General features: G+C 53.9%; 1 protein-coding gene across 7 annotated transcripts in view; it reads left to right on the top strand.

Moving 5' to 3' along the window:
* The window catches only part of ARHGAP23 (Rho GTPase activating protein 23), an 83374-nt gene that overhangs the window by 43748 nt on the left and 12164 nt on the right, over positions 1-27462 (top strand). For all 7 annotated transcript variants that reach the window (XM_082605449.1, XM_082605448.1, XM_082605452.1 and 4 more), the window contains 13 exons: positions 1234-1389; positions 1605-1716; positions 1869-1926; positions 3298-3441; positions 8380-8697; positions 9981-10042; positions 10307-10437; positions 11083-11204; positions 12792-12947; positions 18255-18333; positions 20740-20813; positions 21085-21174; positions 22204-22329. In XM_082605449.1, coding sequence (XP_082461575.1) covers positions 1234-1389; positions 1605-1716; positions 1869-1926; positions 3298-3441; positions 8380-8697; positions 9981-10042; positions 10307-10437; positions 11083-11204; positions 12792-12947; positions 18255-18333; positions 20740-20813; positions 21085-21174; positions 22204-22329 — 1628 coding nt within the window. The remainder of the gene's footprint in view (positions 1-1233; positions 1390-1604; positions 1717-1868; positions 1927-3297; positions 3442-8379; positions 8698-9980; positions 10043-10306; positions 10438-11082; positions 11205-12791; positions 12948-18254; positions 18334-20739; positions 20814-21084; positions 21175-22203; positions 22330-27462) is intronic.

Genomic DNA, 27462 nt, shown 5'->3' on the forward strand with positions numbered 1-27462 from the left:
TCCACCCTCCATCCCTCCATCCATCCAACGCATATGTGTGTCAGGCACTGTGCTAGGCTCCGCGCTCTCCTGGAGTGTGTGATCCAACCATGGGAACAGATGATCAGACAAGAACGATCCAGTCGAATGGGTGTGTGATAGGAGTACAGGGAGCTCTAGGAGGCAGAGAAGGGCTAGACCGGGGCATGGTGACCAAGGAGAGAATCTTGGAGAAAGGAAACTTCGGCTAAGACTTGAAGGACTTAGTCAGGGTAAGAATGTTCAGGGAGAGAGACTAGACTATGCAAAGACCCTGAAGTGAGAGGTAGGATGCCCTTCCAGGTCATCGGAACAGGTCTGGAGGGGCCTTGTCCGTCACTGGGGAGTTGGGATTTCATTCTGAGAGCAGAGAGAATACTGAAAATTTGCCGCCTTTAGAATAGATGTTGGGTAAGGGAGAGGCAAGAGAGCGGAAGGGTCAGTGGTGCCCAGGTTTCTGGCCTTGCGGGAGGGTGGAGCTTCGCCTCCATAGTGGGAAAGAGAGGGAGCGAGGCAGGAAGAGGTTTCGGCTGAAAGAGGGGCGCTCACGGAGGGAGCAGGATGAACCGGGCTGGATCTAGGGGCTTGGGAGGAAGACTGGGGTGCAGGAGCCCAGAGATGGTAACTGGGGCTGAGAGTGGTGAGCTCACCCTAGGGCAGCCATGGGAGTGGCGGAGAAGCAGCCCCGGCCAGGAGAGGAGGCACAGCCCTGGCCCCCCCAGCCAGCCTTCAGTCTAACAGGGCAGACGCAGCCTCTTGTCTCAGTAAGCTCGCAGTCTGAGGGCGGGAGGTAAAGTCTTTAGTTTCAGGGTCCTTCCAGTCTTGGGTGGGGGGACGTGGTAGCCACCTTCAAGGAGCCCCCAGCTGATGGGGGAGATGGTCCTTATCCTCAAGAAGCTCCCAGTCGGATGGGGGAGACACCAGCCGTGGCCTCAGAGAGGGCTGCCTCCCGGCCAGGACTAAGAGGGGTGGCTCGGCCCCACTCCTGGGTGCCCTCAGTGTGGAGGGGGCAGAGGCTGAGCCTCCGTGACCACAGTGGGAGGTGACCCGTGGTGGGTCAGCTCCCTCGGCAGTGGGCATGTCGCCAGCAGGGCCCTGGAGGGCTTCTGGAGCCTTGGGGATGTGGTCCCGGCCCGGACGGGAGGCTGGGGCCGGGGGGTGCAGACAGGTTCAGCCTTCTGGTACCTTCACCCACCGCTCCCTCCGCTCTCGCAGATGAGCCCACCAGCCCCAGCGTCGACCTCCAAGCCAAGCACGTCCCTGCTTCTGCTGTGGTCTCCAGCGCCATGAACTCAGCCCCTGTCCTGGGCACCAGCCCCTCCTCCCCAACCTTCACCTTTGCCCTCGGCCGCCATTACTCCCGGGACTGTAGTGAGTGTTGCCCGCAGCCCCAGCCCCACCCGCCCCCTTGCTGCCTGGTCCCAGGGGTGCCCGCTGCCTGGCATCTGGCCCCTTCCGGCTGGCTTCCGCTCCTCCTGGGGACCCACGGGGAGAGTCCCCTCTTGGCCCTGCCCGGACAGGAGGGCTCCGGGGAAGCCCCTGCCTGCTGCCCTGCTGACCCTGGGCCCCTGTGGGCGGCTTCACAGGCAGCATCAAGGCCGGCCGGCGCTCCTCCTACCTGCTGGCCGTCACCACTGAGCGCTCCAAGTCCTGCGACGACGGGCTCAACACCTTCCGGGACGAGGGCCGGGCTCTGCGGTGAGGATGGGGGCTGTGGAGGGGCTCTTGGCCCTGGGGTCGTCTGCGCACGGGGCAGCCTGCTTCCCCCCGGAGGGCCTTTGAACCTTGGGGCTTGTGGGTGGTCCTGGCTGTGCCTCCCGCAGCCCTCATCCTCTGTCCTCATCCCACAGGCGCCTGCCGAACCGCGTGCCCAGCCTGCGGATGCTCCGAAGCTTCTTCACGGATGGGGTGAGTGGCACGTGTGTGTGGGTGAGACGGCTCCCGTCTCCTTCCGGCCTCGGCTGTCCCCACACTCACCTCGTGTCGGCCACGTGACCCACCCTCTCTATGGGCTCAGTCATCACCTAAAGACACCGTGAGCCTTCCTTCCCAAGGCCTTTGCACTGTCCTTCCAGCCGCCCCACCCCCATCTCCCATCTAGAAGGCCCTTTCCACGGCCCACATGCCACATGACTCACTTTTTCACTTTCTTTAGATTTTTTTAGGCCTTCTGTGAAATTTCAGCCTTTACGCCTGATATTTCATGCCTCCCCTCACCACTCTGCTTTTCTCCTAGCACTTCTCATGTTACACAGTTTGTGCGTCCATCTCCTTTCTTGCCTGTCTCCCCAGCTAGAATGTCAGCTCCATGAGGGCAGGGATTTCATTTGTCTTATTCACTGTTTGACCCCTCTGCGTACCTAAAACAGTGCCTGCACTGTGGAGGCACTGGGTCAGTATTTGCATGGTGTCTTCAGGGGACAGGGGACACCCTGGAAAGGGGGGGACACACAGGGCTGAGAGTGACGGAGAGGCCGAAATTTCCAGCCTCAGGACCTGGCTGTGCCGCGTCTTAGTTGTGACCCGCGGGATCTTCGTTGCCTTGTGCGGGATCTTCGTTGCCTCGTGCAGGATCTTTAGTTGCAGCATGCGGGATCTACTGCCCTGACCAGGGATCAAACTCAGGCCCCCTGCGTTGGGAGAGCAGAATCTTAACCACTGGACAGCCAGGGAAGTCCCGACACAGAATCAGTTCTGAAATGACCTTAAATCTTTTTGATTATGGATGGGTTGGAAAGGGCATATTGATTTCAAATCCTCGATATCTTCGGTTCATTTAATACCTTGATGGTACTGTCATCTGGCTTATTCCTTATCACGTCCTCTGCTTACTTAACTCTCCCTTGACCTGTCACCTCTACTGCTAGAGTCCTGCTGACACTATCACTTCCTCTGTTTAACTCCTTGTGGACACGAGTACCTGCTCCACTAACTCGGTCTTTGTTGATATTCCCACTTCCTCTGTTTATGTAACTCCATGCGGACACAATCACTTCCTCTGTTTCCTTAGTTCCTTCAAGTCTATAAAGTTAAGCGTGGTGAGGCATGTGGCCTGCAGGTCATAGCCTTTCCTCCTTTCTGGCTTCCCCATCCCATATGTCTCATGACCTCAACACAGATGGGTCAGAGAGGGTAAGCAAGGCCCATGAGGCCACACAGCACAGCAGAACATAGCACAGGCATATGCCAGGCCCTTGTGGCTGCAAATGGTCCATGGGGTTTCTGAGATGCTGGCACTGTGGGAGCCACCCTGAATTGTCCTCTGTCGTCTCTCTGCAGTCCTTGGATAGCTGGGGCACTTCCGAAGATGCTGACGCCCCTTCCAAGCGACACTCAACCTCTGACCTCTCGGACGCAACCTTCAGCGACATCAGGAGAGAAGGCTGGTTGTATTATAAGCAGGTCCTCACCAAGAAGGGGAAGGTAAGATGGCTGGAGGAATGAGCTGGTGGTGGCTGGAAGCTGGCTCCCACAGAACTCCCAGCTTTTCCTGCACCCACCCTCTGGAGCTCAGGAGAGCCAGCTGAGGCCACAGCATGAGGGGTAGCGGTTAGATGCTCGGAAGAACTTCCTGGGGGTCTAAAGAACTCATGAAACAGAGTTAACCAGAGAGGTGGTCTTTGCTGCGGGGTGGGTCTCATCAAGTTGTGCTTGGAATTCTGACAGGACCATCCCATGGTTGAGCCTTGGTTGGCAGATCACCCCCAACATGGCCACTGGGGCTCATGGAAAATGAGAGAGCAAGGCCAGGGTGATTCTTTTAGGGGAGCTGAAGCCCCCAAAGAAAGCAGAGGTCAGCCTTTTCAAGGCCAGCAAAGGTTCTAGTCGTCATCCTAAGGGCAACTAAAAGCCCCTGGGGCCTCTTCCACTGGGCTTCCTGGGGAGTGAATTACGAGAGGGCCAGAGGGAGGCAAGAAGACCAGTTCAGGGCCGCCACCGAGATCCAGGTGAGAGAGGAAGGGGGCTTGGGCCAGCAGGATCCCAAGGGGAGAAGGCGGGGCCCCTGGGTCCATGGAGTACAATCCCAGGTTCCAGGCAGCAGAAGAGGGAGGAGGAGGCCGCCCGAGCTGTCACCCGAGCAGCCCAGGCACAGTGGAGCATGGACCTGGGCTTGGCTTCTCACTGTGCCACGAGTTGCTGGGGGAGCTTGTCTGGCTCACCTACCAGTTTCCTCGTATGTAAATGGAGCAAATAATAACCACTAGCTCATACGCCCTTGCTGAGGATTAAATGAAATGATCTAAGCAAAAAGAGCTTACCCAGTGCCTGGCCCCCGGGAGCAGCTGTTCTGCTTATTGCTATTATTTGAATTTTCCACCCTGCCTTCTAAGGGTCTTGTACCTGAAAAGAACATAAGCTTTGAAGTCAGACAAACTTGGAATGCCTGCCCAGCCACTTATCAAGCATAAGGCTTCGGGCAACCCCCTTAACGTCTGAGCCTCACTTTTCTGATCTGTAAGGTGGGGACAGTGTTATTCTACTCCAAGGGCCAGTGTGAGGGTGAAGTGAGAAGTGTAGTCCAAGCAGGACCGGTACTCATCTGTGCCCTCGTCCAGCCTGCGGATAATGATGAACAGCCTACCCTGCTCCAATTCTCCGTTGAGGTTCTGGGGATTCAGTGGTGAGGGAGCCAGGCCAGTCCTGCCCTGCTGGGGTTCAGGCTGGGCAGAGAAAGCATTTGTTGCTTACCAGTTACCAGTGCTTGACTGCTGTGATGGGGGAGTTCAGGGAAGCGGCATATGGTAGCATATGACCCTGACCTCAGCAGGGTGGGAGGGGGTGTCTGGAAGGCTGTGAAGGGTGTGTGGGAGTCCACAAAGCAGGGAGGTGGGGGTGTGGTCTGACAGGGGAGATGCCCTCCTGCACAGCTAGGAGAAGGGTGGCAGTGGGTGCTGGGCAGCTGAGAGCCAGGGCAAGAGATGGAAGCCGGGTGGGGTGTTCGGCGCCTGGGCGCGGGCGCATCGCTCAGGGTGAGCCTTTGCAGGCATTTAAAGGGTGGGGGGTGGGAGGTGTGAGCCCAGGAGGCAAGTGTTGCATCTGTGACAGGAGGAGACAAGGCCATTGCTGCTGTCCAGGTGAGCGAGGGGAGTGGGACCAAGGGGAGGGGACAACTTAGAGAGATTCAGGGGTAAGGAGAGCCTGGGCGGGCTGAGGGCTGGGAGGTGAGGGAAGATGGTGGAGGTTCCTGGGGTCCCAGCTTGGGCTGTGGGGTCAGTGAGGGGTGGGACCCTTCCTGGAGCCACAGGGCACCGGAGGGGCAGGTTTGGGGAGAGGAAGCCAAGAGGTTCCTTTGGGGCCTATGGAGTCCGAGGGCCCTGGCGCATACTTCTGTGGAGGTGTCCTGGCAACAGAGGCTCTGAGGGTGTGGCATTGGGAGGGAGGTCCACCTGGGGAGGGCATTTGTCCATCAGAGAGGACACAAGCACCTGCAGCCACAGGCGCGGGAACGCTGAGGGAGAAAGCAAGAGACGGCCGGGCCTCGGGAGGACGTGGGGGACGGAGACCAAGGAGGAGGAGCCAGGTGTGGACAAAGACTTCCAGCCCAAGGCTTGAGCCCTTCAGAGGGCCTGGTGACAACTGCTGACTTCTGCCTGCCACATCGCCTGCCCCCAGCTCTGGGTGGCCTCTGGCAGCCCAGCTGCAGTGTCTCCTGGGCAGGGAGAGGACCTGGCCCCTTCCTGCTCACTGATCGGTTCTAAAGGAGAGGGCTCTCCACTCCCATCTGGTCTCTCGGTCTGTCCAGGGTCCTGATCGCCAGCCAGATGTTGTCTGCTTCAGCAAGTCCAGCCTCTCCCCGCCCCCAGCTCCCAGTCTCTTTTGGAGACCACTGACTGTCAGGCGGAGGAGGGCGTGGGTGGGTATGACCCATCCCTGCAGCCACAGACCCAGCATTTGAGCTGGATGCGACTTGGAGACCAGCTGGCTCACCTCTTGTTTTTACCGGTAGGGCATACTGATGCTAGGGGAGGGGGCCTGACTTCTCCAAGGTCGCCTAGCTGGTTCAGTCTCAAAGGGGCCACCCTTGTCACCACCTCACTCGGACACTAAACTTCTCCTGGAGGGCCCTATTGTCTCCTCTGAACGTCCCTGCCTGGGTCCAGCAGGTATGTGATGATGGGCAGGGCTCATGGCCAGACGTGGCTGTGTTCACCTGCCAGCCATGAAGTCTCCTCATCTGGTTTGCTCTGAAGATAGAAGCCTGGGCTGGGTGTGGAGTCGTAGGTGGGCCGTGAGCCAGAGGAAAGGAGCCCTTGATCTGATGGGGGAGATGGAACCCCCGCCTGCAGGGTGTTCCGAGGCCGATTAATTCATTTATTCAGTAAATATTGATGAGCACTTACCCTGTGCCAGCATGGCTCTAGGCCCTGGAGTATGGAGGTGAGAGGGCAGACGAGCTCCCTGCGCCAGGAGCTTTCCCTGTACTGGAGAAAGCCACCCACAGCCGGTAACCTGAGACTGCAGTGGGCACTCAGGGAATATGAACAGGGCGATGTGATTGCCTTTAAGTTGGGAGGAAGCGGGGAGCTGCCGTTAGGGGGAAAATGCTTAGAGGCGGCCTCGCTGAGGAGGTGATGTTGATGACCTTGCGCTCAGACCTTAAGGGCGAGAAGGAAGCAGCCACGTGAAGAAGCAAGAGAAGGGGCTCTGGGCAGAAGGAATAGCACGTGCAAAGGCCCCGGGAAAGGAAAGGCTTGGCTTGTTCACTGGAAAAGCCCCCTGTGTCTCGACATCGTGAGAAAGAAAGAGGGATGGGTTAGGAGAGGCAGGGACCAGATCACAGAAGAGCTTAGATTTGATTCCAAGGGCGACGGGAAGCCATGAGAGGGCACTAAGCAGGGGAGAGACAGGACTTCGTGTACATTTTCAAATGGTCACTTCAGCTGCTGCGTGGAGAATAGGTTGCAGGAAGGAGAGTGGAGCCTGGGAAGGTTCGTGCAGTGGTCCAGGCAAGAGGTGTTGATGGTGTGGGCAAGGTGGTGGCAGGAAAGATGGAGACAGGTGATATTTTGGAAGCAGAACAGTTGTGATTTCCTGACGGGTGGGATGTCAGGGGTGAAGAATGAGGAGGAGTCAAGGGCAGCTCCCAAGTTTCTGGGCAACTGGGTGGATTTACTGAGCTGGAAAAGATGGAGGTGGGGGTGGAGAACAGGTTTGATGGGGAAAATCAAGGGCCCCGTAGTGAGCGAGCAGCGAGCAGCGCCTGCAGTCCCCGTGGGGCATGCAAATGGAGACACCGAGCACACAGTTGGAGGTACCGGAGTGTGGCTCGGGGGAGATGCTGAGCCAGGGGTACATCTGGGCATCACCATCAGCAGACAGACAGGATTTAAAGCCATGGGTGTGGATGGCATCACGGGGGAGGCGTGCAGGAGGAGGAGGGCCGAGGATGACGTTCTGGAGCTCCGCTTCCTTTAGGGCAGGGACCGTCAGCCTCAGCACTGTTGACATTTTGGACCAGATGATTCTTTGCTGTGGGGCTGTCCTGGGCATCCGACACGTTTAGCAGCATCCTTGGCCTCTACCCACTAGATGCCATAGCATCTCCCCAGGTGCGACCACTGAAAATGTCTTCAGACAAATAAATGTCCCCTGGCGGCTCTACGCGCTGGTTGAGAACCGCTGGTGTACAGGATGTTGGATGGAGGGGACCAGAGAAGGAGCCAGCGGAGTGAGGAGGAAAACCACGAACCGTAGGGTCCTGGGTGCCAAGAGAGAGTTTGGAGACGGAAGAAGTGACCACTAGCTGGGTCATATGCCACCAAGAGGCTAAGCAAAGGGCTGAGAAGTGCGCAGACACTGCCACTGGCTTTGGCAACATGGCGGCTGGGTGACCTGGCGAGCAGCTTCCCAGGAAGGGGATACTGAGTGGAGTCTTGAGTGAGAGGCAAAGAAGCGGGGAGAGCAAGTGTGGTTGACAACTTTTGACTAGCTTCGCCCGGAGGGAAGCAGTATGTGGACCAGGAATGGCTTAGGAGGATTTTATGTAAGGTGGATCATGTTTGGTGGGGGGCCCGATGGCCCTCTGGAGCCCCCTGCTGGTTCTCTGGGGCATTGCCAACGGCAGAGGAGCGTTAAAGAGAAGGTTGGGGACCCTCTGCGGGGACTGAGAACGACGGGTACGGGTGTCCAGGCCGGTGAGGGGCTGAGAGACTTGGGGGACTGTGGGCAGGAGGCTGCCCCAGGTGCCGGCGGGAGTGGCGCAGGGGGCTCCCGGCGGCCAGTGGGGTAGGGTCCCTGCTGCTGTCCACTGTCTGCAGCGCCTAGGGCCCCCTTGGGCTCTGGGGGCGGGGAGGAGGGCAGGCCTGGCCTCTCACCCCCTCCCCCTCCCCTCTCTCCCCCTCTCCCCGTGTCTCCCTGCAGAAAGCGGGCGGCGGCCTGCGCCAGTGGAAGCGGGTGTACGCCGCGCTGCGGGCGCGCTCGCTCTCGCTGAGCAAGGAGCGGCGGGAGCCCGGGCCGGCGGCGGCGGGGGCGGCGGCGGCCGTCGCAGGTGAGGACGAGGCGGCGCCCGTCTGCATCGGCTCCTGCCTGGTGGACATCTCCTACAGCGAGACCAAGAGGAGGCACGTGTTCCGGCTGACCACCGCTGACTTCTGTGAATATCTCTTTCAGGCTGAGGACCGGGATGACATGCTGGGCTGGATCAGAGCGATCCGAGAGAACAGCAGGGCCGAGGGCGAGGTGAGGGCCCGACCCAGCCCCAGCCGGGCCAGGGAGGGCAGGGCAGGTCCCGGGCGCCTCTCACCTGCCGGGATCCTCCCTTCACCGCTCTGAGCCTCAGTCCCCTCCTGCAGAAAATGGGCTGACAGGAGTACCCCTTGCAACTGTGCCCTCCAAGGGTTTGGTGTGAAGAGGCGATGCTTGGGGCAGTGGTTCACAGAGGACCTGGCGCCTTTAGTGTTCCGTGACTGGCAGGAGCAGTAATAGCTGTAGGAATGACAGTAATTGTTATCATCATCGTTACGACCGCCTTGGGCAGGCCCTGGCACAGAGAGGTCAGCTCCCGGCCAACCTCAGCCTCTTGCTGGAGGTTTGGGAGGCGGGGGTCTCCTATGGAATTATTACAGAAAGGGGTGCCCCTGGGCCAAAACTGTGGCTGGCCCCTCTGACAGGGCTGGCCTGTCTGCAGGGGCACAAACACATTGACCTTGGGAGGAGGCCAAGAGGATTGGCCTTTGGCAGCAGGCAGCAGGGGCTGAGCCAAGGGCTTTGGCAGGGACTCCAGGAGCATTTTTAAATGACGCCCCCTCCTGGGCAGCTGCAGCTGCACACTAGGAGCCTGGGCTGGGCTTTCTGCCTCCGCCCACCCCCTCCGCCAGGTGCCTCTGGACACTCGCACAGAGTTATGTGGGGGTCCCGGGCTTGGCGGCTGGCCTCTGCCAAGAGGATGGTGTGGCTTGGGCCCTGGTCCAGACGTGCAGCTGCTCTGGCCACAGGTAGAGGGTTGCTAGTGCACGCTGAGGACACCATCTCACTGAACCAGGTTCTGCCTCCCCAGGACATTGTCGTTCCTCACTGCAAGGAGGAAAGCACCTGAAATTCGGGGCCCTTTTCTGGGGGGCCTGGCTGGGCTGTCCCCGACAGGCACTCCCTGAGGGTCCCAAGTCACCTTCATTATTGCAGTAGCGGCCCCTCATGGGGCACCTCATCTGTGCCTCGCCAGGACTGTGACGAGTGCTACGTGCATAATTCCACACCCTAACCCTGAGGTTGCCATGTTGTCTCCCCATGTTACTGCTGAGGAGACTGAGGCTCGGAGAGGCTAAGTGGATTGCCCAAGGTCACATAGCTGGTGAGGGGGTGCTCGGGAGTCCAGCCCTGGTCTTTCTCGCTCCAGGGTCTGTACCCCTCAGCTGGCAGGTGGAGGAGAGGGGAGGTGAGGCCGAGGCAGGGGCCACGGAGAAGGCCTGGGTGGGCTGGCCATGGGCACTGATGGGGTCTGCTTTCTCTTCCGCCTCCTCCAGGACCCCGGCTGTGCCAACCAAGCTCTGATCAGCAAGAAGCTTAATGATTATCGCAAAGTGAGGTGAGGCCCAGCCCTCATGGAGCAGTCCTGGCCATGGGGTGGGAGACACCTTGGGCAGAGGTCGTCCTCCTGGCCCACCTTCAGACCTGAGGGTGGCCCCTGAATTGCCTTCTGCTGGGGGCAGGGAGAGTGGCAGGGGCATTGAGGCCTCCAGTCCCCAGAAGGGCATGGACGGGATGGAGGGGAGGTCCGAGGAGGTGGGAGGCCAGGGCAGGTGGCGTGCTGGGTCACCCCAGTGAAGACCTCTCCCCTCTTCCCACACAGCCATAGCTCTGGGCCCAAAGCTGATTCCTCCCCCAAAGGCTCTCGTGGCCTGGGGGGCCTCAAGTCTGAGTTCCTCAAACAGAGTACGGCGCGTGGCCTCAGGACTCAGGACCAGCCTGCAGGGAGCAAGGGTAGGAAGGTGGCTGCTAAGGGGGTGGTGTGCACCCATGCGTGGGGAGGGTGGGTCAACCTGTGGGTCTGCATGGGAGCGGAGGGCTTGTGTGTGTGTGTCAGGCGGTGTGTGTGCCTGTAGGTGTGTGCCACGGTTATCCTCGTGTGTCTGCCCATGTGTGCATGCCTTTGAGGGTCCGGGGGCCCTCAGGGTCTCGGGGCTGGAAGGGCCCGGAGCCTGATTTCCCTCCATGACATCCCAGCTGTGTGGTCCTCCGGTCTCTGTTTGAGTCCCTTCAGGAGCAGGAGCCTCATCCTCTCTGCAGGCAGCCTTTTCCATCTTCACACACTTTTGGCCATTTGAAAGTTCTTCCTTCAGCTGTACCAGAATCTATGGCTCCCACCTTGTTGTTTTAGCCATACAGAAATCCTTATATTACTCTGAGGCCTCTCTCCTCCAGGGTAGACACCCTCATCTCTTTGGCCTTCTCTGCTGGGATATTATAATTTGCCATCAGTCCTCAGCATCCCAGTTGCTTCTCTGACGGAGTCCCCATACGTCCAGTGTGTGAATGCGGTGTGTGAGTGTGTGTGACCTAGTGTGGTGGCTGCCCCTCCCCGGGCCCCCAGCTCACCCTGCCTCTCTCTGCCTTCCCCAACCCCAGATGACAGTGTCTCCACCGCCAAAACCCCCTGGGGCATCAACATCATCAAGAAGAACAAGAAGGCAGCCCCCAGGGCATTTGGGGTCCGACTGGAGGAGTGCCAGCCAGCCACAGAGAACCAGGTGGGTTCCCGCCGTGCTCCAGAGCCAGCAGGGAAGTGGGGAGACCGAGGCCCCGAGGGTCAGAGCTGCAAGGGACTTTGGAGCCAGCTCTCCACTGCGTCTTACAGACACAGCTGGGGAAGCAGCCCTGCGAGGGAGCAGCAGAGTTGAGACAGAACCCAGAATCCCTGACTCCCAGCTGGTGCTCCTTCTCAGACCATGGCGAGGCTTTGGTGCGATGTCTGCTCCCAGACCGGAGACAGTGAGAGCCTTAGTAACCACCAGAACCCCTGGGGCTCTGGCCTTCCACCGCCCCCATCTTGTCCTCCCTACCTCTGGCCCACTGGTGGAGAATGCTGTTCTTTTTTTCTTCTATTGAAGTGTAGTGGCTGTACAATATTATATAAGTTACAGGTGTACAATGTAGTGATTCACAGTTTTTAAAGGTTATACTCCATTTATAGTTATTATAAAATATTGGCTAATATTCCATGTGTTGTACAGTATATCCTTGTAGCTTATTTTCTACCTAATAGTTTGTACCTCTTAATTCCCTAGCCCTATATTTCCCCTCCCCCTTCCCCTCTCCCCACTGGTAACCACTAGTTTGTTCTCTATATCTGTGAGTCTGCTTCTTTTTTGTTATATTCACTAGTTTGTTTTATTTTTTAGATTCCACGTATAAATGATATCATACAGTATTTGTCTTTTTCTCTCTGACTTATTTCACGTAGCATAATGCCCTCCAAGTCCATCCATGTTGCTGCAAATGGCAAAATTTCATTCTTTTTTATGACTGAGTAGTATTCCATTGTGTATATATATAGATATCTATATACATCACATCTCCTTTATCCATTCATCTTTGATGGACATTTAGTTTGCTTCCATATCTTGGCAATTGTAAATAGTATTGCTGTGAACACTGGGGTGCATGTATCTTTTCGAATTAGTGTTTTTGTTTCTTTCGGATATATACCGAGGAGTGGAATTTCTGGGTCATATGATAGCTCTATTTTTAGTTTTTTTGAGAAACCTCCATACTGTTTTCCACAGTGGCTGCACCAATTTACATTCCCACCGACAGTGTACGAGGGTTCCCTTTTCTCCACATCCTCACCAACATTTGCTATTTGTGGCCTTTTTGATGACAGCCATTCTGACAGGTGTGAACTGATACCTCATTGTGGTTTTGATTTGCATTTCCCTGATGACTGGCGATGCTGAGCATCTTTTCACGTGCCTCTTGGCCATCTGCATTTCCTCTTTGGAAAAATGTCTATTCAGTTCTTCTGCCCATTTTTTTAATCGGGTCTTTGTTTTTTTTTTGTTTTTTTTTTTTTTTTTGGTCGTGTCTCGCGGCTTGTGGGATCTTAGTTCCCTGACCAGGGATCGAACCTGGGCCCCAGCAGTGGAAGTGCAGAGTCCTAACCACTGGACCAGCAGGGAATTCCCAGGTCGTTTGTATTTTTGATGTTGAGTTGTATGAGCTGTTTATGTGTGTTGGCTATTAATCCCTTATCAGTCGGTCATATCATTTGCAAGTATTTTCTCCCAGAGAATGCTGTTCTTACTCTTCTTAACACCCCTGCCCTGTTGTGTCCCCAGCGTGTCCCCCTGATCGTGGCTGCATGCTGTCGCATTGTGGAGGCACGGGGGCTGGAGTCCACGGGCATTTACCGGGTGCCAGGCAACAACGCAGTGGTGTCCAGCCTGCAGGAGCAGCTCAACCGTGGCCCCGGGGACATCAACTTGCAGGATGAGGTGAGTGCGACTGGGGGGCATCGGTCTATGGAAGAGGGGCCAATGTGGTGGTGTCTGTTGTGTTCATTGTACCCTGTGGTGTGCCTGGCACTGGGTCAGGGCCCCAAGGTGGGCAAGACGCAACCTGCCTTTGCAGGCCAGCCGTGGGGAGGGGCATCACCCGAGCAACAGCCATGGCCTGAGAGCCCAGAGACAGAGGCTGGCAGGGGACAGTTTTTTGGGCCTTGAGGATGAATAGAGTCCATGAAAAGCCAGCGAAAGCCAGGAAAGGGCACTCCAGGCAGAGAGAACAGCCTGGGGAAAGACGTGGGCCCCTAAGGTTTGCCGGCAGTCACCATACCTTCTCTGTAAAGGGCCAGGTAACAAGTATTCCAGGGCTTTGGTTACCACATGGTCTGTTGCAAACCCTCCTCTTCCTTATCCTCTTCCTTCTCTTCCTTCTTTTTCTTCACAATCTTTTAAAGATGCAAGACCCATTCTTAGCTCAAGGGCCACACAAAAACAGGTCGTTGGCTGGATTTGACCTACAGGCCAAGGTTTGCAGACACCTGGTTAGAAGGGGAGTATATGGTGTTTGCTGGAGCGGCCAGCAACGTGGGTGGCTGATCAGATGAGACAAGAGCAGCTCGTGAAGGGATCTGACAACCACACAAGTTTGCAGCAGGTTATAGTAACTATAAATGGAATATAACCTTTAAAAATTGTGAATCACAGACTTCCCTGGTGGCGCAGTGGTTGAGAGTCCGCCTGCCAATGCAGGGGACATGGGTTCGTGCCCCGGTCCGGGAAGATCCCACATGCTGCGGAGCGGCTGGGCCCGTGAGCCATGGCCGCTGGGCCTGCGCGTCCGGAGCCTGTGCTCCGCAACGGGAGAGGCCACAGCAGTGAGAGGCCCGCGTACCACAAAAACAAAAACAAATTGTGAATCACTATGCTGTACCCCTGAAACTTATATAATACTGTACATCAACTAGACCTCAATTTTAAAAAAAGATGTGTTTAGAGCAGGAATAAAAAATTACATACCGGGGCTCTGGTTCCAGTGTAGATAGAGCAAGCACACTCCGTCCAATCTTTCCTACTGATTACATTTAAAAATCCTGGACAGAACATATAAAGTAACTATCAAATAACTCTGAAAAGTGGATAACAGCAGACCAAGGACGTAGAGTGCAGCATTCCAAAGAAGATCTAGGCCGTCTAATGCAGACCCCCAAAATGTCTGTCCTGTCTAAAAATGTTTCCGTACTTTCACTACAACTCATCATTTCTGCTATAGAGAGAAATGTTAATATCTCTAAACAGTGTTCACAATCCTCTTTTGGAGAATTCTGGATTCCTCCAAAATTCTGCTCTAACAATCATCTCTTCTTTCTCTTGTGCTGTGAACTGAATCGTGTCCTCCCAAAATTTATACGTTGAAGCCCTAACTCCCAAGATGAGTGTATTTGGAGATAGGGCCGATTAGGAGATAACTAAGGTTAAATGAAGTCATAAAGTCAGGGCCCTGGTACGATAGGATTAGTGTCCTTGTGAAAGGAGACCCCAGAGAGCTCCCTGCCTCACCTGCTCCATCTTGTAAGGACACAGCAAGAAGGTGACTGCCTGCAAACCAGGAAGGGAGCCCTCATCAAAAACTGAATGGGCCGGCACCTTGTTCTTAGATTTCCCAGCCTCCAGAGTTGTGAGAAAAGAAATTTCTGTTGCTTAAGCCAAAAAAAAAAAAAAAAAAGAGTTTAGAGTTTGCAGCAGGTTATATGTCAATTATATCTCAGTAAAACTGGGGAAAATATCCAAATAAATATTTCAACAAAACAAAAGAGTTTGCAGCAGGGCCAGTGTTTCCCAGAACCCTAAGGTTCCCCAGAGGTGCTGTGGGAGGCCAAGACCCCCCATCCTTACTTGAACTAGAGTAACCTGCTTTGCTCTGTCTGCTTTTTTATGTTGGTTTTCTTCACATTGGGTTTTCATGTATCATTTCACTTGACAAAAAGCGCTCTGCTGGAAAAGATGTTTTGGAAAACCATGGATCTGGACAGTGAAGTCCCATGAGTCAACAGTACTCTGAAGCTGTCTGTGAAAATGTGAGATAGTCTTCCTGTCCTTGGGAAGGAGCTGGGGAGACAAGATGAGTACGCGTGAAATAGTGGACAAGAGAAAAAGCTGGTTCTCATCAAGGACCAGATTGTTTGATGAGGAAGGAGAGGATGCTGGGGACTGGGGCAGGTGAAGAGGAAGGCAGTCCAGGCAGCGGGTGATAGCATTTTCCAAAATCCCAGAGAAGGGTCTGAGTGTCAGGACAGAGAACGGACCCACCTCCTGGGCTTGGCAGTGGAGAGGGTGAGGCCCAGGGCAGGGGACACAGGGCTTTTGATGGCTTCACTAAAGCCTTTGACCTTGAGCCAATGGACAATAGGGAGCCTTTGATGGTTCCTCAGCTGGAGAGGCATAACAGAGCAGGGTTTGAGGAAGTAGTGCTTTAGCTTATGCCTAATGGATACGAACGAGGGAGGCCCAGAGCAGGGCATCTAGGGAAGAAATTACCGATATGGTGGGAGGGGTCAGGAGGTCTTGGTGGTCCCAGGGGGCGGGGGTAAGGAGGATGGGAGCAGCTCTAGGAGTTGGCTGCATGAGAGGGAGGAAGGAGGGGTAGGGAAGAGCCAGAAGTTTGAGCTGCAGGCTGGTGGTATCTGTCCCTGGCAGACCAGGGGAGTAGGGCAGGAGAGGGAGGATGTGTCAGGTAGGGACTGCATTGGACTTGGAGTGGTGGTAAGTCACCCACATGGGGGTGATGCATAATCAGGCAGTAGACCGAGGGTGAATTGGGGAGTGGGCGTGGGGTCACACTGGGGCACAGAGGTGAGACGACCGACGGAGCTGCCCTCTGGGGAGAGGGTGGGCATGGGGACTGCAAGGGCCAGGCTCTGAGTGGGACGGAAGGAGAGGGCAGCTCAGGTGAGGCTGGGGATGGGGGGCAGGTGCTTAGGCATAGGAGGGGTCAAGAGGGACAGGGCAATTGGGGGATCTAATGTACAGCATGGTGACTATAGTTAAATATTGTATACCTGAAATTTGCTAAGCTGTTAGACCTTAAGTATTCCCACCACCAAATAAAAGGTAACTATGTGAGGTGATAAGTATTTTAATCAGCTTGATTGTGTGAATCATTACACAGGGTATAGATTTATCAAATCAATCACATTGTATATCTTAAATATATACAATTTTTATCTGTTAATTATACTGCAATAAAGGTGGAGTAAGTAACAACAACAAGACAACAGCAAAAATGGCATTATCGCCATCCATAATTTGTTTGTGAAATTCATCTTTTGTTGAAAAATCTAGAGTTCATATATATATATATATATATATATATATATATATTTTTTTTTTTTTTTTTTTTTTTGCGGTACGTGGGCCTCTCACTGTTGTGGCCTCTCCCATTGTGGAGCACAGGCTCCGGACGCGCAGGCTCAGTGGCCATGGCTCACGGGCCCAGCCGCTCCGCGGCATGTGGGATGTTCCTGGACCAGGGCACGAACCCGCGTCCCCTGCATCGGCAGGCGGACTCTCAACCACTGTGCCACCAGGGAAGCCCTCATATATTTTTTATTGCTCTTTCTATTTCATGATAACAGATATACCACAAATAATTTACGTATTCTTTAGTAGTTAAGCATTTCAGTTGTTTCCAGTCTTTAGCCTTGATAAATTCTTCTCCAATGGGGGGAAAGAAAAACAGAAGGACAGGGCAAGGCCTTGGGTCTGGCAGCTGGGAGATGAGCAGAGCCTCCGCATGAGGGCCAGGAGGCAGTGGGGGAGGTGGGCAGGAGCCCACACCGGGTGTGCACATTAGCTGGGCCTCATCCAGGGAGAGGAGGGACCGGGGTGGGGCTGTGCCCTGTGTGTTGGGTGTGTGATTTTGTCTCAGACATCAGTTTGTGTCATTTGTCATGGGGAGTGCTAGAAATTAAGCGTTCCCATTGAGCCTGTGGGTGGTTTGGCATTCAGCTGTGGACCCATGGTAATGAGTGTGTATAGTGTTGAGTTGTGTGTCTTTGTTGGGGGTCTTCTGTTGCTTTCTGGACATGAGTTATTCTGAGCAGTTCCTTTCAAGGGAGTTATCCTTGACTTTGTGCAGGCTGATGGTGCCCCCTGGTGGACAGGAGAGACACTGAGCTGGCCATTCTTGTATTCATTCTTGTATTCCACAACCATTTATTTAGAAGAGTTTCTCAACCTTGACCCTTTGGGCAGAATAATTCTTTTTTGTGAGAGGTTATCCTGTGCACTGGAGGAAGTTTAGAAGTATCCCTGGCCTCTGGCCACTAGATGCCAGTGGCACCCCCCACTTGTGAAAACCAAACGGTTCCACACACTGCTAAATGTCCCTGAGGGCTGAGTCGCCCTGGTTGAGAATTCACGATTTAGACCATTTAAGTGCCAGGCTAATAGGGCTGGCTAGGTGATAGGAACGCAGTGGGAATAAAACAGACAGGATCCCTGCCCCTCATGTGGCTTACAGATCCTCCAGGGAAACAGGCAGGAGCAAGGAAACTAATGCATACGGTAATGATCAACTGCGGTAAGTGCCACAGAAGGAAAAAAAGTCAGGTCTGTGCTACAGATGGCAGGCAGTGGTGATGGCGGGCGATGGTCGGGTCAGGGGAGGCCTCTCCGAAGATGTTTAGATTCGGAAGGAGCCAGTCATGTGAAGGGCAAGGGGAGGCGAGTTCTAGTGGAGGGAACCAGCCCGTGCAAAGGGCCTGAGGCAGGAAGCCACCAGGCATGAACGTGAGCTGCGTCGTGGATGAGGAGAGGGGTCCGAGGATGACTCCCCTAAGTGGGGGGCGCTGGGAAGCAGGAGTTGGCACCAGCAGGCCTAATGGAGGTCCAGTGGGCAGGCTCGGGCGGGGCTGGGTTTTGCTCACCTCTGTCCCCCACAGTGCCTGCACCAGGGAAGGGACCTGCCCCTTTCTCTGCATGGACAAATGTCCGAGCCCACCGGGCTGGCTGGAGCAGGGGGGTGCTGGGGCCAGGTGGTGGAGGGGCTAGGACCTAGCTGGGGACTCTGTTCTACTGTGATGAGTCTTCTTAGCCCAGACAGTCCTGGTCTGGGGAGAGCTGGCTATGAGTGGATCCCAGGGAGGGCCCGAGCCGCGGCCGGCCTGGGCTCTAGGGCTGGACCGGCATGGAGGTGTGGGCACCTGGGCGGGGCCTGGCTGGCTCTGAACCTGGGGGCGTGGAGGCTTGGGCACCTGGGCGGGGCCCTACCTGTGGCCTGATGTCATTGCCCCTCCCCAGCGCTGGCAAGACCTCAACGTGATCAGCAGCCTGCTGAAGTCCTTCTTCCGAAAGCTGCCTGAGCCTCTTTTCACCGATGGTGAGTCGGGGGTGGAAGTGGAGGACGGGAGGAGGAGGGAATACCTGTCTAGGCCGCATCCTGACCACTTTTTAAATTGGGTGTGTTGGTTTTACTTTTGGGGTTTTTGTTTTAATACAAAAGAAACACATGCTTGTAAAAAACTTAGGTAGTACAGATACGCATCAAGTAAACACAAGGGTCCCCGTCATCCTCCCATTCCCTGTCCGCAGAGGTTATCCTAACACTTTCTGAGCATTTACTATGTGCCAGGCACTACTCCCTACCACTCCATGAGGTAGGTACTATTATTTCCCCTCTATAGATGAGGAAACTACGGCACAGAGAGGTTAAGTGACTTGCCCAAGGTCACAGAGGTTGTAAGTGTCAGAGCCAGGGTTCAGCCCCAGGCATCTGGCTCCAGAGCCCAGCTCTTGACCATTTGCTGAGCTGCTGATTAACAGTGCATTGCGTTTCCTTCCAGACCCTCTTACACGTGTGACAAACACACACTCGCATATGTAGGGCTTGAGGTTGGGCGGGTTCAGTGGCGCACTGGTAAGTGTTTCACATCCGGCTCTCAAGGGGAAAAAGCCGTGATGTGTAGCATTTTCCAGTTTCCGTGGTATAAATACTCCCACCACGGCTGATTTCAAGCTCCCGATTTGCTGTCACCAACATGAAAGCCAAACACAGCTGGCTGTCAGAAGCCCATGCGGGCGAGCGGCTCCAGCACACCGCTGCTTGAGTTCTTAACAGAAGGAGGCTTATGATTTTGAGATTCATTCGTGTCAGTACAAAGAGCTCTACCCCATTCTTCTTTTAAATCAACCACATAGTTTTTCATGGCCTGAATAGACTGTAATTTGTCTGATCACTCCCCTACTGCTAGCTATTTAGGCTGTCTTCGCATTTTTGCTATTTCGAAACGTGTTACAGTGACTTTCCTTGACTACGTTCCTGCACACCTGGACCAGGGTCCCGGAGGTGGATTCGCAGACGTGGAATTGCTGGGTTAAAGTCCTGGAAAACATTTTGAAAGAGTTGTACTCTGGGGAGGCGGTCGTAGTTCACACTCCCAGTAGAAGCGTAAGGGATTTTGCTTCCTTACATCCCCATCGGCACTGGATGTTATTAATATTTTAAACTTTTGCTGATCGGAGAGAGAACACGGCATCTCACTATTGTTACCATTTTCATTTCTGTCGTTACTAAGAGATTAACTATCTTTTCATTAGTTTATCGGCCTGTACCGTTTCCTCTGTAGCTGCTCGTTCAGACTATGTGCCCATTTTGCTACTGGGTTCTTGGTCTTTTTTCCTATTGATTTGTAGGAGACAAGCTCTTTGTACATTATGGATATTAACCCTTTATTCGTTTTTGTAAATATTTGCTCTTGGTCTGCCATTGCCTTTTAACTTTTCAGTACGGAAATTGAAAACAGTTACTTTATGTATAGGCAAGCTGTGAACCGTTAATGGATTCTGTATCTCATGTTTAAGAATGCCTTATGATTATAAAAGTATTTTCTTATTTTTCCCCAATATTTTAATAACTTTTGTTTTTGGCTCTCTCATGCACTTGAATTTATTTGTGTATTACGTGAGCTAGAAATGGATTTATTTTCCCAACAAGATAACTGACTTGAAGTGCTGCCTTTATCTGTCCTGAACCTTCATCACCTGCCTTAGCTGTGCTGTTTTTAGTATATTTCAGTATCTAACAGGGCAAGTCCTCCCTCATCATTCTTCCAGATGAAGTTTAGGATAAACTTAACACATCCCATTTTTTTTTTAATAGAGGTTTTTATTTTTATTTTATTATTATTTTTTTTTTTTTTGCGGTACACGGGCCTCTCACTGTTGTGGCCTCTCCCGTTGCGGAGCACAGGCTCCGGACGCGCAGGCTCAGCGGCCATGGCTCACGGGCCCAGCCGCTCCGCGACATGTGGGATCTTCCCGGACCGGGGCACGAACCCATGTCCCTTGCATCGGCAGCCGGACTCTCAACCACTGCGCCACCAGGGGAGCCCAACACATCCCATTTTTTAAAGTTTCCCATGGACTTTTTCTGAAGGGAGTTGGGGGAACGCTGACACAGAGGGGGAAGGGTATTTGGAGGCTGAAAGACCCCTCCCTCTTTCTAGGTAAACTCTTTTCTCTTCCAACCTTGTGGTGTCCTTGTCCTGGAGGCTGGGGCAGGGACCCCTTTTCCAGGATCATTAGGCAGCTGAGATCGAATTTCTTCCCAAACGAACACACCTGGGCTATCCCAGGTCAGCTGCGCACCTGAGGGCAGCCGTGGTGGGTTTGGTCACATGAACACAAGGCCACAGAGTCCCCCCCGAACTGGAACAGCCTCGGCACAAAACACTGACCTCCCGGCTGAGGAGGCCCACCTCTCTAAAGAGTTCTCACTGTGTTCTAGACAAATACAATGACTTCATCGAGGCCAATCGCATTGAAGATTCGAGGGAGCGGATGCAGACTCTGCGGAAGCTGGTAAGGAGAGGGGTGCTGCTGGGCAAAGGGCAGACTGCACGGGGCGAGCACCACTGCCCCAGGAGCCCGAGCCCAGTGCCACCACTTCCCTCTGTGACCTCAGCAAGCCCTTCTCCCCTCAGGGCCTCAGTTTCTCCATCTATACAAAGGGGGGCAGTTAGAGGGTGGATTCCAGACCCGCTGAGATATGGCAGCGGAGCCCCTTTGGGGTATGGTGGGGAGGCAGAGGTCATCACACCCCGGTCCCACGCCCCTTCTTTCTCCCACCCAGATCCGGGATCTCCCAGGACATTACTATGAAACACTCAAATTCCTCGTGAGCCATCTGAAGACCATAGCTGACCACTCGGAGAAAAACAAGGTGGGTGGAGGCCCTGATGTGAAGTGTGGGGGAGGGAAGCCTACCGGGGTCTCCTCAGAATATTCTTTTTTTTTTTTTTTTAATAAATTTATTTATTTATATTTTATTTTTGGCTGCGTTGGGTCTTTGTTGCTGCGCGCAGGCTTCCTCTAGTTGCATCGAGCGGGGGCTACTCTTTGTTGTGGTGCGCGGGCTCCTCCTTGCGGTGGCTTCTCCTGTAGCAGAGCACGGGCTCTAGGTGCGCAGGCTTTAGTAGTTGTGGCACGTGGGCTCAGTAGTTGGGGCGCACGGGCTTAGTTGCTCCGTGGCGTGTGGGATCTTCCCAGACCAGGGCTTGAACCCGTGTCCCCTGCACTGGCAGGCGGATTCTTAACCGCTGTGCCACCAGGGAAGTCCCTCCTCAGCCTATTCTGAGCTCCTCCAGGTTAGATAATCTCACACCCCTCTGGCCACGCCCTCCTTCTTAAGGGTTGTTGTGTCCCCACCCCTTCCCTGCATACTGGCCAGTGCTTCTCCCTGGAGAGCCATCTCCTGAATTTCTGAGGGTCTTCCCTCTGAGGCAGAGAGCCTCAGACCCCTGGGTCTGATGGAGATCTATGCTCTGATCTAACTCAGATCCCTTGTGTTGCCTTTTCCTAAGCAAACCCCTTATGTCTTCTGATTCTGCGGTGGAGGTGTGGGGGAAATGAGGGGAGGTATAGGATTTCTCCCGGGTCCTAAAACACCCTTGGAACTTCCAATGGGTCCTCACTCTGGCTTCTCCCACTGCGAGCAAGCATAGTGTGGGTGTGCAGGTGGGGAACTGCCCATGAGTGCCGGGACTGGGGTGAGTGGGGCTGAAAGCTGGCCTGTTCTCTACTTACCAGGCACCTCCATGCCCAGCAAGGAAGCATCCGGCCCCTAAGCCAGGGTCAGCTCAGGATGGGGTCGGGCTGGGGGCCTGAGGGCCCAGAGTGAGGGAGGCCTGGGGTGCTGGAAGTCAGAGCTCACAGGGGTGTTGACGCTGATCCGCTTCCCTCCCCTGCCCAGATGGAGCCCCGGAACCTGGCCCTAGTCTTCGGGCCAACGCTGGTGAGGACGTCCGAGGACAACATGGCGGACATGGTGACCCACATGCCTGACCGCTACAAGATTGTAGAGACGCTGATCCAGCATGTAAGCAGCTGCCCTGGCCCAAGTCCCCCTGGGCACCTGGCTCCCACTTGCCTGGGTGGATGTGCTCAGGGAAGGATGAGGCAGCTGAATAAAATGCTGCTGAGATGGTGGATGTCCTTCAGAAGCAGTAGGCTGCATTTTAAGGCCAGACGGGAATGGGTCCTGAATCCCTGTCTTTCCGGGATATTGCATCCCCAGCAGGAGAATCAGGAGGCCCTGAGCTTCCAAGATGCATGTGAGGGTCGGAGGGAGGAGGAAGGTCAGGGAAAGGTGCTGCCAGGTTGGAGGGCAGGAGGGGTGAAAGAAGGGATGCCTTCAGAAGGTGGCCCCCAGGAGAGGTGTCCTGGCAGAAACGGGCAGACAGGTGCAGAGGTAGGGAGATTGCTCTCCCTGCAGGCCCACTTGAGGCTTCAGGGAGAAAATGGTGAGGCCCGGGATAGGGGGAGGCGGATGTCGCAGGGCGGATGATGGGCTGGGGCAGGATCCTGGCTGCATGATCAGTGTGTCTTGGGCTGGTCACCTTCCTCTCACGGCTGCCTGGAGGCCCCAAGAGCCTGGTGTTTCTAAGAATTCTTATTGTTATCCACCACGGGTTGAGAACCCAGAGTGGCCAGCAGAGGGCGCAAGAGACCTTGGTTTTCCAGAGCCAAACTCAGGGCAGCACCACCCCCTTCTGGGGCCCTCGAGGATGTTTTTATGAATCATAGAATTTTCCATTTCCAGATCTTGGTGTGGCCTGTGGTCTAGTCCACAAAGAATGGAGCCAGAACACTCCTGCCAGGAGAAATAAGATTGGCAGCTGGTCAAGGGAAGCGAAACCTCAGCCTCCCCCACCTCATAGACACTTTAGGGAAGGGAAACCAGGTCACGTTACTCCCATTTTACAGATGAGGAAACTGGGGGACTCAGAGAGGCAAAGTGATTTGCTCAAGGTCGCACAGCTAATAAGTAGCAGCCCCAGGATTTTAAGCCAGGACTGTCTGACCAACGCCTGTGCTTTACTCCCCAACCAACTGGGAGGTCTGACTCCTGGGGGCTTTGGAGTGAGGGAGATTGGTCAGAGTTAGCCAGGTGAGGCCATGGGTGGACTTTGGTCATGCTGGCTGGCCTTGTCTGCTTGTTTCCTTCCTTCACCACGTGTCAGGGCTCTGAGCCATAAGAGGGTATGTCGAGGCGTGTTCGCACTCTAACATTGGGACCACCAGCCCAGAGGCCCGCTCCAGAGCTGTCGGGGAGGCCAGGGCTGGTAAGCAATGTCAGGGATCCTGATGTGGCCTTGGTCTGGGGAAGCCTATCTCTCTTGGAAAAGTTCAGCTCCCCAAACCAACAGGGAGCTGTCGGGGTCCCCATGAATGTATGCTTTTTGGGGGGCAGTGGGGAAGAGAGGCTCCTAGTGAAGCTAGGAGTGAAGCCCTGGCTCCTAGTGAAGTCCCAGGAAGCCCAAGGCCTATGGTCAGCTGGGATGTCGGGAACAGCAGTCTTCAGGGAGAAGGAAGGCCCAAAGTGTGTCCACTTACCCTCCCTTAGGGTCCCGGGGGAAGTCCCCAGCCAACGGCGGCTCCTTCTCTGGGCAGGGTCGGGGGATATGGAGCACATCAGTCTCCTTCATAGGTGTAATCCCAGCATGAAGCCTAGAGCCTGGCACATGGCGAACACTCAGTGTTTGTTGAATGAATGAATGAATGAATTGCTGTTGAGGTTCTGCCAGTCTGGGCTTTCCCACTGAGGGGTTCCTTCCTGGGAACTAACTGAGCATGCAACCATTAGAACATAATCAGCCCTGGACTACTGTCGAGGGAATGAGCTACCCCCTCAGTTCACGCTGAGCCCACTGAGCCCTCCCACCTAAGAGGCTCTGTAGCCAGGGATCCGTGTAGTCACGAGCTCAGGCAGGGTGGGACTTGTGACAGAGACTGCTCTGGCTCTGGCTCTGAGCCCCTGGCCAGTCAGTGGACGGTTGGAGTTCATGGGCGACATGACCTCCTGCTGGGAGTTTCAGCTGCACCCATCACCTGGCCTCCCTGCCTAGGACTCCTGGTTTCTGTGGAACTCTTGGGCAGCAGAGCTGGAAGGGGCCTTAAGGCAGCAGAGCTGACCTTGCATTGTCCAGAGGGTGGAAACTGAGGGATAAAGAGGAGCAGTGACTTGCCCGGGGTCACACAGCAAGGTGATGGCAGAGTGGAGATGAGCAAGCCCGGCTGTCCAGCTGCTCATCAGCAGGTCAGCAGCCAGCTCATACTCATGTTTACTAAGTCAATTGGAACCCAAACAAAGACCCTGCCAAGGCATTTGTTCATTTGTTCACTCGGCACACGTGGTGATTCCTACTATGTGTACCCTGGGGTTTCTCGGCCTGGCACTAGTGACCTTTGGGGCCAGATCATTCTTCTTTGTTGGGGTCTGTCCTGTGGCTTACAGCATGTTTAGTAGCATCTCTTGGCCAGATACCAGGAGCATCCTTCCACTTGTGACAATTGAAAATGTCTCTGGACATTGCCAAATGCCCCCTCGGGGGGCAGAGTCGCCCCAGTTGAGAAGCACTGGTGTGGAGGTTCCCGTCACTGCCTCTGGAGCCAGCCTGCCTGAGGTTGAACCCTGGCCCTGCTCCTTATATGCTGTGGGACCCTGGACAAGTACTTATTCTTTTTGTGCCTCCATTTCCTCACCTGTAAAGTGGAGATAATAATAGTACTTACCTCACAATGTTATTGTGAGGGTTGCATGAGTTGTTATCTGTAAGGCATTTAAGATGGTGCCTGGCAGGTAGTGTTATATAAGAGTTAGCTACTGGAATTCCCTGGCGGTCCAGTGGTTAGGACTCCACACTCTCACTGCCAGGGGCCCAGGTTCGATCCCTGGTTGGGGAACTAAGATCCCACAAGCTGCACGGCGTGCCACCCCCACCACCACCAAAAAAAAAAAAGAAAAAAGTTAACTATCATCATCACCAACATCGTCATTCCATGCCAGATACAAATGCAGGTGCTGGGAACACAGAGATGAATGGAACTCAGGCCCTGCTCTGAAGACATCACTTCTTCATGCTCTGGACTGTGTCCAGGGAAGCCCCTTAGAAAGACCCAACCCAGCCCTGGGTGTAGAGCTGGGACTATAGTCAGGGAGTTTTTGAAAGACACAAAGAATTTAGCCAGGCAGAGAAGGGAGAACGAACGTTCCAGGCAGAGGGAACAGCATGGGCAAAAGCAGGGTGGCATGAGCTAGCATGGATTCTTCCAGAGAACCATGGGCCACCCGGAAGCTTCCTGTAGACTTCCAGGTTCCCAGAGCACTTTTAGGTTCCCTCAAACCTGAGTTAGAGGCTGGCTTCTTAGGGCTCCCTCTGGTCAGCCTGTCTCTGGGGACTGCACCTTTTATTAATAATAGCTAACATTGGGCTTCCCTGGTGGCGCAGTGCTTGAGAGTCTGCCTGCCGATGCAGGGGACGTGGGTTCGTGCCCCGGTCCGGGAAGATCCCACATGCCGCGGAGCGGCAGGCCCGTGAGCCATGGCCGCTGAGCCTGTGCGTCCGGAGCCTGTGCTCCGCAACGGGAGAGGCCACAACAGTGAGAGGCCCGTGTACCACACACACACACACAAAAATTAATAATAATAATAGCTAACATTTATTATACATTAATGTGTTGTACTAAATGTTTTACATATGGTATTTCTTTTTTGTTTTTTTAAATTGAGATGTAATTGACATACAACATATTAGTTTCAGGTGTATAACATAATGATTCAATATTTGTATAGACTATAGTCTAGTTAACATCCGTCATCACACACAGTGACAAGTTCTTTTTTCTCGTGATGAGAACTTTCAAGATCTACTCTCTTTGCACCTTTCAAATACACAGTACAGTGTTATTAGCTGTAGTCACCATGCTGTACGTTACATCCCCAGGACTTGCTTGTTTTATAACTGGGAGTTTGTGCCTTTTGAGTGCCTTCACTCATCTCAGCCACTCTCCACCCCCTCACCTCTGGCAACCACCAGTCTGTTGTCTGCACCTATGAACTTGGATAATTTGGGGGTTTCTTATGCCACATATAAGTGAGATCATACAGTGTTTGTCTCTCTGTATACACACACAGAGACAGAGTGTATACACGCACAGAGTGTATACACAGAATGTATACTGTATACACACACATACAGTATACGCACATTTTCTTTATCCATTCATCCATCGATGGACACATAGGTTGCGTCCATGTCTTGGCTATGGTGAATAATGCTACAACGAACATGGGGACGCATGTATGTTTTCAAGTTAGTGTTTTTGTTTCCTTCGGATAAATACCCAGAAGTGGATTTGCTGGGTCCTATGGTAGTTCTATTTTTAATTTTTTGAGGACCCTCCATACTGTTTCCCATAGTGGCTGCACCAATTTACATTCCCACCAACAGTGTAGGAGGGTTCCCTTTTCTCCACATCCTTGCCAACACTTGTTATTTATTTCCTGTCTGTTAGATAACAGCCATACGGTATTTTATTTTAATCCTCACCACAGTTTTAGAAGTAGATACTCATACATTATGCCCATTTTAAAGATAAGTAAATAGAGAGGTAATTTACCCGATGTGGACTTGAGCCCGAAGCTGACTCCAGATCCTGCATCTCTCCCTCATCCTCTCTCTCTTTTTTCTCTTCTGTCTCTTGTTTCTCTTCTGTCTTATTTGAGTTAATCATATGCCTGATTATGATGAATAATAATTGAGGTTCATGGCCCAAGGTCATAATCAACCTTGCAAGTCTCCTGGTTTCCCCGCCTCCTTCCAAAGCCCACTCTGCCCACCCCCCAATAACTACCACTCTGATAGGTTAATGTGTGTATTTTCAATCCACCTTCTAGATGCTAATTTTAAGTATAAGGCTATCCTTAAATATATATAACATTCTGTGTGTTTTAACTTTCAATTAGTGAGCTTAGCTCATTGACTTTTTTGTAATTTCTGTACTGTCAGGACTTATTTATTTATTTAATTTTTGGCTGCATTGCATTTGTTGCCGCACACAGGCCTTCTCTAGTTGTGTAGAGCGGGGGCTACTCTTCGTTGTGGTGCACGGACTTCTCATTGCGGTGGCTTCTCTTGTTGCGGAGCATGGGCTCTAGGCACACGGGCTT

Source organism: Mesoplodon mirus (assembly GCF_964341445.2).
Source record: "Mesoplodon mirus genome assembly, chromosome: 18".
NCBI classification, from domain to species: domain Eukaryota; kingdom Metazoa; phylum Chordata; class Mammalia; order Artiodactyla; family Ziphiidae; genus Mesoplodon; species Mesoplodon mirus.